The 15,356-nt window shown below is 43.9% G+C and overlaps 1 protein-coding gene across 1 annotated transcript in view; it reads left to right on the plus strand.

Annotated features, from left to right (window-relative positions):
* The first annotated feature begins 14,833 nt into the window (after nt 1-14,833).
* The window catches only part of XRCC5 (X-ray repair cross complementing 5), a 50,004-nt gene continuing 49,481 nt past the window's right edge, over nt 14,834-15,356 (plus strand). The window contains exon 1 of the mRNA XM_041473447.1: nt 14,834-14,867. Within this exon, the coding sequence (XP_041329381.1) occupies nt 14,850-14,867 (18 nt within the window). The 5' untranslated portion in view covers nt 14,834-14,849. The remainder of the gene's footprint in view (nt 14,868-15,356) is intronic.

A 15,356-nucleotide genomic window follows, 5' to 3' on the forward strand; every position in this document is an offset into this window, starting at 1 on the left:
GCCTTTGTCCTGGATGACTATTTTGGTCATACACCAGTGTTCTCACCTAGAAAATAATACACTGATTCTTTTTAAAAATATACATATATATTTAAACACAAACTTAACGAATAAAATGTTGGGCTGAGAGTCCTCTTTAAATGTCACGGAATGCAAGAATGCTAGCTTCACATGCTCTGGGTGGAGAGGTGCATGGCTTTCCAAGGATTTGTCCTGTGTTGTAGCTAATTACAGCTTCTGGGAATCGTAAGGAAATCCAGGTCTGCAGGGCTCTGGCTGTTTGTGGAATAGCAGAGACATATTATGAAAAGTCCACTTCTGTCAAGGCAGACTTTACTTTTCAGCAATAGGACATAGTAGTGACCTATGACACAGTGAAAAGAAGTCTCTGCTCAGGGGATGAACTTCAAGAGATAGGAACCCATTCAGAGGTGAAGAATAAATTGCAAAATGTGTGATGTTCCTGCAGTTTTCTTAGAAAGGGTCCTTTCCCAGTCCTTCCAACCAGAGCAGCTAACTTAGGCAGGCTGACTGCTTAGACAGTGTCAGAGTCCAGTGGCACAGACCGCTGGGACAGTGGGAGAGGACAGCATAGCTGCCAACAAAGGCGAGTGAGTTCTACACTGACCTGAAACAGTCCCATCGCACAATGGAAGAGCAGGGCTTGCTTTGTAACGTGTGTAACCTGATGGGGCTGTCACCAAGAACCCTCAAGTGGCTGCAGGTGCTCAGATAGCTGCTTCGAACACATCTGCAGTGGATCTCTTGATATGTGCACTGCTAGGGAGGAACGATCTACAGGAGTCATACACAGTGTGCAGTGCAAACAGCTGTATTACAGGGAGGAAACACCTGCTCTAAGGAGGTGCCTGCCCCTAAGGAGGGGCAATCCATTTATATCTCACTGCAATGCAGGTGTGGACTTGCAGCACGTGGATTTAGGGAGGTGGAGTTGAAGGTGCTTGGGATGCGAAGGGCTCTGAAACAAGTTATTCTGGTTTTTAAGTTACTCTTACAGAAGAGCTGTTGGACCTCCCCTTTCAGAATTGGGGGAGTCCAGAAGTTCATGTCTATCTGTGCCTCAGCTCTAGAAAACTGTTTCGTCTTCCCCACCTCATCCCTCTTGCTGTTTATTTATATGGAAGAGCAATGGATCATACATTCTTCTCCTCTCATGTCTCATTTTTGTAATGGGTTTCCCTCATTTTTGGATTTTTCGTGGCATCACAGTGGGCTCCCTGACCAGGCTGAGGTGGCCACCATAGGCTGGAGAAATTTTGTCTCTTTAAAAAATGACTAGCGGAAAAGTTCTTTATTCTCGATCATGTATTGGAGTTTTGGTCTAAGAAGGAGATGAACAAAATAAAAGAGAGGTATAGCAGATTCTAATGAGGACTGAGTAACACATTTGAAACACAGTTAATTTTCTCAGTGCTCCAGTTCAGCTGGTGGGGCTGGAAAGTCTGTGAGGCCCAAGCCAGAGGAGCCCACCATTTCCTTGTGTGTAGGTAGGTAAGCGTGGCGTGCAGTCTGTCAGCTGCACAGTCACTCCTGTCACTGTAGTGTCTCACTTCCCCAGTCTCCCTGTCGGGGGGAACTGCTCTAGTTTTAGGATGGTAAAAAGAAACATTCAGAAGCTGGATTTCACAGAAACTAATGCTTTGTGTTGCATTTTAAGGTTGAGCTCAAGACTACACTGACTGTCCTGGTTAGAGCATCTGGGAACTGGTGATGTATAAACAAGTCCATCTGATCCTCTAGTCCTGACACTGAGAAATAAGTAGTTCCTGCTGCATCCTTGTCCTTGGGAGGTCAAAGGAGCCTCTTAGCACTGGCTGAGGGCTCAACAGTAAATAATGCACAAGCCAAATATCAACAGCATCTTGGCCCCAAACTTAAGTGGGAAAGCAGTAGTGCTCCCTGGGCACAGGTAGAGCCAGGCTGTGTTTGTTGCTTCCTACTGTCATTTTTTACTGGTGAAGTCTTTCAAAGCAATTACCAACTTCAAAAAAAAAAAAAAAAAAAAAAATAGACCCCCATCTGTGAGACAACGTCAAGGTAGTTTATTGAGATTCAAAGAGGTCAAGCAGTAGAATGCCTTTCACAGGCCTGTTCCAATCAGGCAAGCTGATATGCCTCTGAATTAATGGAGATGCTGAGGATAAGCCATGCCAGTGCTGGCAGTCTGTAGTGACCCAGTGCAGCCACTCTGCTTAATGCTGCTCCACATGGAAATTGCAGGCTCCCACATGGCTGGAGGATGGGAATAAGTGGTGCTTAACAAGCATTAAGGAAAAAGAAGGTCCACTGGCAAGTGTTCTCACGCTTTGCCTAAAGGGACACTGCTGGCATGAAAGGGGTGGATTGTGTATCTTGGCCTCAACATGCAGCAGACAGGTTTGGGGATAGGATAGCTGGCAAGTGTGCATTGCTGCAGAGGGAGAAACCCAATTCAGCTGTCACTGCCAAACAGCAGCTGTTCAAGGCTAGACGAAAGGCTGGGGTCAGTAGCACAAAGAGCCTTCAGCTTACAGAGGGCTTGAATGATAAATACCAGCTCATTACAGAATACATCCATGTGAAATGTCTGCTGAGCTGCAGGATTTGCTTTCAGGATTGCTAACAGTCCTCTGGAGCGGAGACAAAACCAAATCTGTGCCTCTTACTGCTACGTAGACACAAAGGAGCATCAGAGAAATCATAGTACCCTCCCTCTGCAGTGGCAGCTGTGCTTCTGGGTTTGGAGGTCACATTTTGGGGGATTTGCTGGGACAATCCATCATGTGTTTTCTACTTCTTTACACTTAACTAAGCTTTCATTGGCTCCTGCTAAATTCAAGGCATTCCGTCATTGATTTTGGTGGGGGCTATTTTAAGCTTGGGTTTAGTTCTGGTGCTTGGGGTTAGTTTTGGTGCTATTTGTAAAAGTTTAACTCAGACTTTTCTCTAAACAACTGGATATCTTTCTCTCTTGCCCACTATCCGCTGTAGCAGTTTGCCTGTTGCAAAATATATAATAATTATAAATTGTTGTAATAGAAAAAAGCACAAGTTTTTGTCTTGTTCTACCCTGCTTTCAGAAACAAGTAATTTCTGCTTATGTGCCACTGTCAGACTGCAGAGAATTCCAGTTTTTCTGATTGTCGAGTGTGTTTCTGGCTGCTCTAGTCTGGATGTTTTTTAATTAAAGATACTGTTTGCTGATTGTTATTTTTAATTGCATTCCCTTTTCCCATCCTTGCTGGCCTGGGTGGAGAATAAAGATGTATGTGGCTTTACAGGAGTGTTGCTCTCAAGCTTCTGTTTTACTTTGTGTAAAAATCAGTGCTGTGAGATGGACACAGTCATTCTATGCTGAAAATTGATTAGAAGTTCTTGTGTCTGAAGATCCACTTTAAAGTGTGTCTGAAATGGATTGAAGTTCTACCCCTTGTTAAACAATACCTATCCAGAACCGTCATATGTCTCTGGGGCCTGGGTTCTTTATTTTTACTTCATAGCTCACAAATGAAAACTTTTGATTTAATTTTACTCATTGGGTGTCTGTTTAGCTTTAGCCACAAGGATTTATAGTGGGGGACACACTTCCATACCAAAACAGGAAGTAGTTTCAACTCTTCAGACATGGTTTGTGTGTCTGTGACTTGGAGCTGCTATTTACAGCTGTGCTGCAAAGATTTCTTAGAACCCTTGGGTACTTCAGGCACAACTGTGATAAGTCAAAGGAGAATCCACCAGTACACTTCTTCAAGGTGTCTAAATATTAGATGACACCTTTGGATCTCTCCCACATGGTCTTATTATAGCCCTACCCTCCTGCTGGTGCAGGGAAAACACTTATTTAAAATCTTCTTTCTTCTAAGAAGGAGAGATGGATCTTCAGAAAACCCAAACAAAATTCCTGAGGGCTAGCACAGCTTCAGTAAAACAGCTCTTTGAGCCAAAAAGCTACCTGTAGGAAATTCCCACAAACTGGAAGTGCAACAGCTGGAAATAGCAGGAAGGTGCTTTTGGTTTGATGCCTGCTGCAAACACAGCCAAGGGAACAGAATTCCTTACGTGGCAGATGTATGTTGGGGACTTCCCACCACTTCACCCAGAGAAGAACATAATGAAGGACACTCAGCTTCCTGTGAGATGGAGGTGGTGGACCCAGAGAATTAGCTCATTAGCCTTTGCAGTTCTCACTTCTGAGGTGCAAGGTAATGATTTTATACGATAATGGTTATCAGTGACAGACCCCTATTGAAGATCTTTGCATCAGGCAAAGCACGCCTGTGTGACTGCACCATGTATCTCACCAGGGGAGAGGAGGTGCTAATTCTGCCTGCTGACTTACCCACCCCATTCAGTTTCTTTGAGGACTGAAACAATAACAGCAGGAATGTGCTTTTATCCACAGTAAGTCCCTCGAATTCACCCTTCTAGTCCCTCCAGTGTGTGCTTTGAATCCTAAAGCCAGGATCCTGCAGTTCCTTGCTGAGATTATCAGCAGAGGTTGCACAATGGATCCTCATAACCACCCCCCACAGGTACATTTTAGAAGCTGCAACCACTAGCTAAGAAAAGCCACTCCAATGTGCCCTTGAACACTGAAGCATGCAATTACACTAGCATTACAGAGAGAAAATAAGGATGCACAGACCACAGCTCTGCACTTGGATGGACACAATTTGGCTCAACATTTTTGAGCCAAATTTTTGTCCCAGGCTGTGAATTATCTATGGGATCAGTGCCCTCCCTGCTTCTTTCCAAGCATTTGGCAATGTGGAAGCAGTTGTATTAATGAGTTTTCATCCCTAGATTAGTCCATGCACATTTATTCCCTGAATGGAAAAGGGAACTAAAAAAAAAAAAAAGAAAAAAGACAAAAGAGAGGTTGAAGGGACTAATCCACTTGGAAACACAACTTTTCAATTAACTTGGTGAATTAGAATAGACATTGTGTTTGCTTGTCTTAACTACTAAAGCATGATTTCTCTTCCAACAGGCACACTTAATGATGAGGGAGGGCTTGTGGTTGTGTGTTAGGTCCAGGTAAATTACCAGGGAGTTCAAAAATCCCCGAAACATCCTTCCACATAACAGGTGAAGTGTGATTGCATGCAAACAAGCAGTCCAGAGAAACGAGGCTTGAGGGTCTGTCATGTATCCCCCCTGGTCACTCAGTTCCATTAACTTCCAGTTCTCCTAATCTCATGTCATTACACGGTAGCTGAAGTCTGTCAGAATGCATTAAAATACAGAGAATGCCTGAGTCAGGCCAACAATGCATTTTTCCCCTGTGTTAAAAAAATGCTCTTGCTTTTAGTGTGCTAAAACATAAAACCTTATTCCTAGAGTACAGCAGCTAAAATCCATTGTGGTTTGTATCCATGGAAATTAGATATGCCATGGATGAATTTGACCTGGAGCCCCTTAAGATACAAATCTTAGATGTGATCTCCTTGTCTTAGGGCTCCATTTCCCAGCCATTTCTTCCAGGTGCAAACTTAGCTTTACAAGATAAAAAAGGATAACTACTGATTTTGACAGTATGTTCTGCCTGCAAATGGGATAAACCCCCCACCTCTCAGGCAACATGTTCCCCAGAGCATGGTTTACTACAAGTTCCTCCAGCAGTAATGTATATTAAGACAAATATATTTGAAGGTGCCTTAGACTATCTTCATATATATGCCAAATTCTTTCTGCTCCTACAGTGATAAGGTAAGAGAATAAGATAATCAATTATTTCTACTGCAAAATACCAGCAAAATGGCTCATTAGGATGTAACACAAATATAGCTTAACTTATTCTAGCCTGATTATCTGAATAACCTGCAGTTGTGATCTGAACACCCCAAATATCATAAATAAACAGAATGGCTTTTATAGTGTCGGTGCTGGGCATGAATCCAACAGCTCCTGGGGTAGTCAGCCTAAGGAGAGCATGTATTTTATTCAGTCTTTCTTTCTAAAATACATTCTTGTCCTGAAGTATGGAAGTGTCAGTTTCTGATGATGTACTTAAATGTATTTGTAGTGAGATGCCCTTATAATTACAGGCAAGTACTAGAATATCCTTCCATGACAATGGAGATTTTCCTTAACACTTTATCCATGGAAAAATGGCATGCAGAATTAATAAACACAAGCAATTTTAACCTTCATTAATTTATTCAAATGAGCTCCTCTGCGACCTAAGAAAGGGGCAGAAATAATTTGTAGTATCTTCATGTAGTAAAGAAAAAAGTGAAATATTTAATGTAATGAGCAGTATGATCCCAAGGCACACATAGTGTCATTGCTAAATGGTGTCTCAGTTCTCTCTAAATATGTGTTGGTGGAGCTGCCTTCAGTGACTCACAGTGATTACAGCACTGGCTTGTCTCTAATGCGATTAAACACCGCTGGGGCGATGGACTCCAATATCGAAACAGGCTCCAAGGCAAAAGTTTCATGCCATGGTGGTGACTTCAGCCAGCCCTATGATTACAGCAGGATTGCTCTGAGGCTCCAGTTCTACCCTAAAACCAAGTCTGTTTTGATGGCTAAATTTGCCATTTATTTCAATAGAAAGTTATAAAAAATTAAATGTCTGTCTTGAATGTGTAGTACAAAAAAACCTGCAGAAATCATTGTCATCTTGATGACTTCCTTCCAAGGAATTTCTGTGAAACAATAAAATAACTGACAGGGAAAACTTGAAATTATTCTTCCTCTGCCTCTACACTGTCACATATCTGCTAATGTAATGGGTTAGCATCAATTTACACAAATAGAAGCCAAACCTAATCCCTTCTTTCCTCTCACATATAAGCTCCCTCCTTCACATTGCTGCTTCATCCCTCAAAGCTGTATGAACAGGAAACTCACAAGAATTAAAACATGACGTCCCCTCCTCAATGCTGCAATGCTCCTTTTCGAAAGTGCAATTAAAGCAAATATTTTTCAAAAGATCTGAAATTTCATCCTTTCAGTCTGATTTAATCTGCTTCCAGGTGCAGGCAAACAGATAGAAATTTAAAATGGGATCCTCTCAGCTCAGAAAGAGCCTTGTTTGGCAGCTGAAGACTCCTCATCCCTTCCCACAGTTGAATGGATAAGGAAGAAAATACTGTGCTGCGAGGATTAAATTAGATTATTAGCCAGCGCTTGTGCGTGTGTGCATGCAAACGCGCACGATGCTGGTGAGGGCAGGATGAAACCACAAGGGAGGATACTAAAGGCTTATCCTTGGGCATCTGCTAAGCAAATCCTTCACGCAGAGAGTTATCCCAGCTAGCTTGTCCTGAACAATCCGCTGCATGAAAGCGCTTTCCAGAGACCCTGCAAACACAGCTGCATTGCTAATGGCTGCCAACAAAGGCACTGCACAGGCAGCGGTGTGGTACACACTGCCAAACAAAGGGCACGTGGAGAGCAAGATGGATGAGATTCTGTTTCTGCTACAACCCCATCTGAAATGGCAGCAACCACTTGGTACTTACTACCTCTTAATAAAACACTGGGTTTAACTTTTTTCCTAACACTGATACTCTTTTGCTGGGCTGTTGCTTTCCCCAAAGTACATACACCTGACATGACCTCATTGGTCTTCTCCAGGAACCCAGGTGCTCTGGAGCTCAGTTGAGCCCAACTATTTCTATTTGTTTGAAAGAAAAACAGACCTTACATAGGCAGATAGTTCTATAAAATGTAATAAACAAATAATTTGTTGTAACAGACCTAACAACTGTTACATCTAACAACTAATCCAGAAAAGTCTGCCAGAGTTGTTTCCATTGCAGACACATGTCTGGGGCTTTTCAGTTACTTAGCAGTGGGAAATATTTCGCCTCTCGTGATACCAGGCTGAATGGCCCTTGCATCACTGCCTGCAGAGATCCTTTGGCTAATCCGCGGATTTAGAACTCGTGAAGCAATCCTAAACAGAAACACAGATTTTAGATGCAGGAAGAAATTTTTAAATCTACCTCCCCAGAAGGTGAACTGTAAGAGCATATGGGGTTTCGCGGATGTTATTGCCTATTTTCTGCCAGATTCGTGCAGAAATTCCTCTGCAGTTCTGCAGTCCTTGCTGGGTGACGCTCCCTACTCCTGCGAGCTGCACAGCTGCCTCTGCCGGTGTCTGGGATCACGTTGCCCTCCAGTGGCTGAACTGAAAAATGGGGATAAAAGGCCACTGCAGTACTTCTCTCTGCTTTAGAAATGCATCCAGAGAGGTCCAAACGCCATGAAATTGCAATGGAAATACTAAGAATTTATGTCATGCTAATTTTTAATATATGAACATAAAACGAATCCTGTCTTCCCTTCCTGTTCCTTGTAGGTATGCAATCTGGAACAATCTTCATCCTCAGGACTTCATGCTGCTCTTTCTCTGGTTTGCTAGGCTTATACAGTGAACCATGGGAGAATGTTTAATGAGAAGCAAATATAGCATTTTGGTTTGTCCGTATATTTGAGTGTGTGGTCAAACTCCATTCTCACAGATTGTGCAAAGAAAGCTCTCAATAATGCATGCCACTGTAACATATATGTTCTTCTCAAAAATACTTTTGTGGTTTGTTTTTTTTTTTTTTCCCAGTAATATGTGACATAAATGCTGATAAACTAATATGTGGCAACAAAGGCATAATATTGTAAAAGACATAAAAGTCTAAAAAAGCTCAGTGCCCCTCTGAGCTGCCCCTTGCAGATGATTTTTTGAATATTTAACATAATGAGGCATTTTCTGTTTTGAAAGTGAAAACTTCACTCACAAATGCACTTCAACATTTATGCAGATCTGACATATCTCAAACTGAGCACTAAGAAAATGCAATTCACACAACCAGTGCTTACTGGTTCAAGCAATACCTAAATCAAATTACAGGCAACCTGCTAAACAAAACCAGAGTTTAATTCTTGAAGTGCCATTTAGTTACCATAATCATAAAAATTTCCTCTTTCACTCTCTGTCTCCCAATTTTTGTAACAAATGAGGCAAGAGTCTCGTGACTCCTTGAGCGCACAGCCCTAACTTTCTCCCAATATGCACTGAAATAGACTATGACATTGTCAGACAAGAAGTACCTGGTCCTCTCATTGAATCTGTATCACAGTCTAGAGAAATACTGGGTTAAGGGCGGAAAAGAAACTTTAATGTCAGAAATTCCTGTTATTTTGGAGCTGGACTTTTGCAACTTTAATGTTCTCTTTACTTACAGAAAAACAAATAAATAGAGAAAATGAAATTACATTAAATAGTCTCCTCCTGACAGTTACATGAGATTCAGCTGGGATGAAACCTTTGGACCCACAGCATATGCTTCTGCCTTTTGAGCTAATTAAATAATTGACAGCTGTGGAAGACTGTCCATTTACAGAGGTCATCTGCAATCAGGCAGCAACACAAGTAACATCAGCAGCAAAGAGTGATTAGAGATAAAACAGGAAATGTCAGAGCTTTGTAGTGGAGATGCTTTCAAATCAGCTGAGCCAGGTGAATTCCATCCAAGGCAAATATAAAACTGGCCAAAGCAAGCTTTAATGATTTCCCTTGAAAGTCATGTGTGAGATTACAAATATAGCATATACTTTCAAAAGGGATGAGAGAGTGCAAAGGTGTCAGGGAGTTAGGGGCTCTCTGGGTTCTAGAGAGTGGAAAGTAGTGTAGCAAATAATTAAACTTTTAGTAGGTGCTCAGAACATAATAAGTAAAAGGAAAACCTCAGGGATTTAAGGACAAATGTTGTTAAATCATCCTCCCACCTTCCTTATTTTCTTTAGTGAGGCTTGGATGCTGTTTGAAATGAAATTCTCCTGAGCAGGCTGGGAAGTGTTGTGTATTTTAGTGCATGACAAAACAGCTGCAAAAGCAGGTAGAGTGATGTACCTTAAGCTGTGCCTAGTGGTTATTCCCAGCACTGGCCACCTTGTGCTGTGCAGTGTCCTTTTGTGACCTGGCTGAAGACAAAATAGTTTGTATAAAATCTGGAAATGTCACCAGAATAAGGGGGATGGCAAGCACCATGGCTGAGAAGATAAGAGCTAAAAAAAAAAATTATTGCAGCTTCATAAATGGATTGAAAGAGGAAAGAAACCAGGATTCAACTTGTTAGACATATGTGCAGTTTAGTTCATTGGGAATAAAAACCAGCAGGTGGAAGAACTACTGGATGGGCAGCAATTCTGCAGGACAGAACGTGCAGGCTACAGAAGAGTGTGATTCTCAAGTGTGACTCCATGACAGTGTGGAAAAGGTAAAAAACCACATGGGGGCAAAATGGGCTGAAAACACTGTTGGCCTGTGATTTCATGCTTTCCCTCCCTGTGGCATCTCTGGATAAGGCCTCTGCTGGTGTACAACAGCCAGGGGAAGGGGTGTTTTTTCTGCCTGAGAAATGTGTAATCACTTCATAATCTGGAGATGGGAAAGAGGAAGCTGTAAATTCAGCAGCTGGGGCGGGAGCAGTGCACAAGTAAAAGCAACAGTGACACCCCTGCGAGAGACAAACTGCAAACATGGAGCCTGTGTCTCTCAGCTTCATGCTGAAGAATTAGAAGAGCTGTTTCTCCTCTGCAGTGCTATGGGATTGGGTATTCTGGGTGTGCTGCTTTGAAGTAGTTTATCAACTGTGATCCACCCATTTGCCACCATTCAGAAGCCCCTGAACTGGAATGTGCCGGGCAGGACACACCCCGAGTCAATATACTCTCCTTACTCATTACCTCTCCTTCCTATGTTTTTGTTTTGTGTTTTCAGGCAAGGTTGGATGGTGTGGTATAATCTTACTATTTTGCTAATTTTCCTACTGCAGTAATGTCTTTGTTTCCTAAGAGGCTCATTTCTTTGCATTGCATGAACTAAACTGAAAATGGACAAAGCAGGTAGACCAAGAGATGAAAACTGTTAAATCTCTCAAAGGATTTTCAGACATTATTTTCCAGTTTATTAAAGGCACAGTTTTTAATGTGCCAAATGTTGCTGAGACATGGACAGAGAACAAGCCCTGTGGACTTAGAGCTGAACCTCAAAGTCAAAGACCAGTTTTGCTTTAGAGAGTGGATCTTTTGAAACCTTCTCCCTGCAGGTGTAGTCCACAGAAGCAACTAAGCAAACACTGTAAGCTAGGCTTGCATCCCTTGGGAAAGGCCATCAGAAATCACTAAACACATAATAAATACTTGTGTTAGTCTGCACCACAGTTTTGGCATGTGCTTTCAAGCAGGTGTTTGGAAAGACCTCTTGGGAGAAGACAACTATACACCTCACAAAGCCCAACACGGGAGGATGCTATCACATGTGCTTCCAAGCTCTGCTTTGTTTTGGGTGCCAATTTTCCATCTACTTTGTCTTCCAGGCTGCTGCCAAGCTTGCACTCATGGAAATACAAAGCTGATTGGTGACACAGTGTGTTTGCCCTGCTTTGTTTATATGTAGAAAATTCAGTTCATAATTCCTCAGTTTGCAGTTAGCACCCACTTTTATGCATCATCCCAGGCAAAGAATAGGTAATGACTGCAAAGTTAATTCTATTTTTCTGTAGAAAATTCTGCTTCATGTATCCATTTCAATAAAACTATTGGGCTAGATCCCAGATGGCTGTGGTATTCATCTTTCCACCAGGCATTTATCCAAAGTTTTACCCTGTGGGTAAAGAGGGAAAAAGGCCAAGTCATCTTGCTACTTTTACATTTAAGTAATTTACATTTGCTCAGAGATGCCATAAGCAGCTGGGTCTCAGCTATAACTCTCTGGGTAATACATTCCTTCTTGTAAAAAAACAGGGAAGCCATTTTCCTTGCTGCCTTGTAAATGCATTGAGTGAAGTTAAGCACAAAGCAGACCATTCATTGCTGCTTCGCAAGAGTGTGTTTACTTAATCCAGGCTTGGTTTGGGGGGAGAATTAACCAAAGAAGGAATGAGCAGAGCAATGAGTGAGACCCTCACTGACACTGAGGTGGGACACACTTTGGTGTGAATGAGATTACAGCTGATCACCCTGGATCCCGAGTCCTCTGAGATGTCATATATTTATAATTTATACCCAGAGACTGGCATTCTATATAACAGAAATAGACCATTAATCACAGACCTTTTTTTCCATGCTTTTACAAGCAAAGATCCTCAAATCCTCATCCAGGCTAACAAAGCCCCAGTGTATTAGATGGAGTTGATTAGTCAGATTTGATGATTAGTAATAAGGGAGCTCTGTTCAGACTTGCAAAGGAAAAAGGAAACGTGGATTAAGGTTTGTTTCAGGAATGATTAGTCAGTTTTCCTTTGAATGGTGGAAACAGCTCTGAAGAAATCTGGCAGCATGAAGGTGGATGTGGAAATGTTTGTGACGTGGAAATGTTTGGGTTTATTGTTTGTGTATTTTGCCAGAGAGCTAAAAGCCCCCATTTATGTCAGACCGAGAGCTAAAGAACAGAAATATCACAGATGGAGTTTCATGATTATAGGTGTCTAGTTTTACTCAGACTTTGTAAGGAAATAGGATGCTGGTACCTGAGCTGGGCACACAAACCTCCTGCAATAAGAGGTTCTCAGTTCTGGATCAAATTGGGTTTCCCTAAATAATGTTTGTAATTGCAGCTCTAGCTGCAAGAGCTTGGACTGAAGCGTGGGATTCAGCTTTCATGTCAAATCTAGGATTCAGAGAGAAGGGCTTAATGTCAATATTCTGTTCCAGCAGTCAGGGCTGAGGTTTTACTTTTCAACCCCAGCATAAAAATAAGATGTACATTGATCATGATACCTTGCAAAATGCTTTTCTGCTGGTGTGTGAAAAGCTATTGCTGATGAAATTGATGAGTTCTTGTTTCTCTATTCTTTCCTCGTGTATGTGCACATCTCCTGTCTTGTGCCTAGAATTCCAGCTATGTTGGAAATCAGCTGTAGTGGGGTTTGCCTGGTTGTGAGCCCAAGGGAGGGCTTTTGGACTAAGATAACATCAGGAATAATAATAATGATAGCAAGCAGCCGGATTTCCTTGGCTGATTAATCTGAAATCTCCTTAGAGACATTCAGGAAGACAATGCAAGATTTTCTCTGGCAGTAGCTGACTGGGTTTTTTTGTCTACCGGTTTCCCCTAAAATGTTTGTCACATTGCCAAGCTGCTCTGTTCCTTTGATATGCAAAGCGCTTTGAAGAGAGAATCCCTCAATTACCTCTATTCCCAAAGCATGACAATGTAGTAAGGAGGGAAAGGGGATTTTTGTCCTCAGACATCAGTCAATATAAAAAAGAAACACTTGTGTTTGTAGGGTCGTCTTCAGGTACAAGATTTTTGAAGCGTTCGTGTAAGATTTACCCTTTTGTAGCTATATTAGTATCCCCACGTTGAGCTGTGTTTTGAGAATAGTTATAGATATGTGGGTTTTGAGATATGCCTAGAAGTGAAAGACACTGGTAATAATATCCTCAAAGGATACATGGAAGGTAACGCAGAACACGTACTAAATACATGTGATGAAATACTTGCCATTCTTGTATATCTCTAATGATTTAATAGCCAGTCGCACCAAGATATAGCATACAGCACCAAGATATACCTGATATAGCATCTATTTTACTAGGGCTTCTTAAAATCAGTGGATTTCAGTTTGATCAAACAGCCTGGATGTAGTGTGGTTCAGAAATTCTCTCTGTTGTTAATGGTGGGAGAAAGCTAGTGTTGTGCCACTGTTTAATGGAACAATCCCGACCCACTGGCAGTATGCAACTTTTGGGATGCTTCAGACAGCTGAAATCCCTGTCCCAGTGGTGAAGGGGAATGGCTGCTCCCCAGCAGGCTGTGTCCTGTGGGACTCTGGGGTGCCACGAAGAGGAGGCTGGGGAGCCCTGGAGCCAGCGCCTCTGGGGTGATGTGCTGGCTTTGGCTGGGATACAGCTAATTTTCTTCACACTGTTGGTATGGGGATGTGTTCTGGGTTTGTGCTGAATGGGGTTGATAATACAGAGGTGTTTTTGTTATTGCTGAGCAGAGCTTATAGAGCCAAGGCCTTTTATGCTTTTTGTATGGCCACATTGGCAAGAGAGTTGGGGGTGACACAGTTGGGACAGGTGACCGCAGCTGACCAAAGGGGTATTCCAAACCATATAACATGATAGTATATAAAGGGGAGAGGAGGAGGAAGAGGGGCTATTGGGAGTGATGGAGTGTGGATATTTGGAGCCTTCCCAAGCCACCATTACACGTGCTGGGACCCTGCTCTCCTGGAGATGGCTGAGCACCTGCCTGCCCTGGGGAAGCAGTGAATTCATGCCTTGGTTTGCTTTGCTGGTGTGCATGGCTCTTACTTTTCTTACTACACTGTCATTACCTCAACCCACGAGTTTTCCAGCTTTAACCCTTCTGATCGTCTCTCCAGTGCTGCTGTGGGGGACAAGTGAGTGCCTGTGGGGCTGGGCTGACAGCCGGGGTTACATCGGGATGGGCGAGGGGTGGGGGGACCGGCAGATGCTCCAGGGCAGGGCAGAAGAGCCCCTGACACCTGCCCTGCCCCCGCCTCTCCTCAGGGACCCCATCCACCTACCTCGGGCTTGTCCTGGGCTGCGCTCCGCTCGAACTACGGCCAAAATGACAGCCACGCCTGCGAGATGCGGCACTTGGACGGAGGGCTGCGGCGAGCCCTGAGGAGGAAGATGCGGGGGGCACCCGACACCTCCTTTCCCTCTCCCACAGCCCGGCCGTGCCCACCTCAGCTTCCCCCTCAGCTTCCCCCTCAGCAGATAAAGGCAGCGGCCCCGCCCGAGCCCCCGTCCGCCGCTAGGCGGCGCTGCCCGCGCCGCGGAACGCGAGGCGCCGCCGCCGTGTTCCCGGGGGGACGCGGAGCAGGCCGTGCGCGGCGGCGGGCGGAGCGCTGAGCGCGATGGCGGCGAGCGGCAAGGTGAGGGCGGGGGCCGGGGCTCCCCGTGCGGCCTGTGCCGGGACACCCACACGCGCCCGTCCCTGGCACCGGGTGCCTCCTCCCCGTGCTGGCCGCCCAGCCGCTGCCGGTGCAAAGCTGAATAGCTGAGAGGGAATCAATGTTCCTGCTTTAGAGCCCAGTGCATCTCCTGCAGCAGTGACTGGCATTGCTCTTCCTAGAGTAATGATAGAACTGGTTTTGCTCTGTTGAAAGTGCAGTCTGTGTGTGTGGTGCGTTTGAGGGAACTTACTGGTGAAAGCTGTGTTCAGGTCTCTTGTGGTACCGGGGAGTTGAGTAAAGCTGTTAAACGCAGCTTTATCTGTGCTGCTGTAGCCATCTCTGTCTGTGCTTTGTTGTAGCTGCTTCAGCACCGAGAGGTCGGAGATAAAGGCAGGCGCGTTCCGTATCGCCCTTATCAGTCCTTGAGCAGACAGGCCGGTGCAGCTCAGGTGTGACGGTGCTGTCCTG

This window comes from Pyrgilauda ruficollis, unplaced genomic scaffold (assembly GCF_017590135.1).
Source record: "Pyrgilauda ruficollis isolate IOZ18807 unplaced genomic scaffold, ASM1759013v1 scaffold3, whole genome shotgun sequence".
NCBI classification, from domain to species: domain Eukaryota; kingdom Metazoa; phylum Chordata; class Aves; order Passeriformes; family Passeridae; genus Pyrgilauda; species Pyrgilauda ruficollis.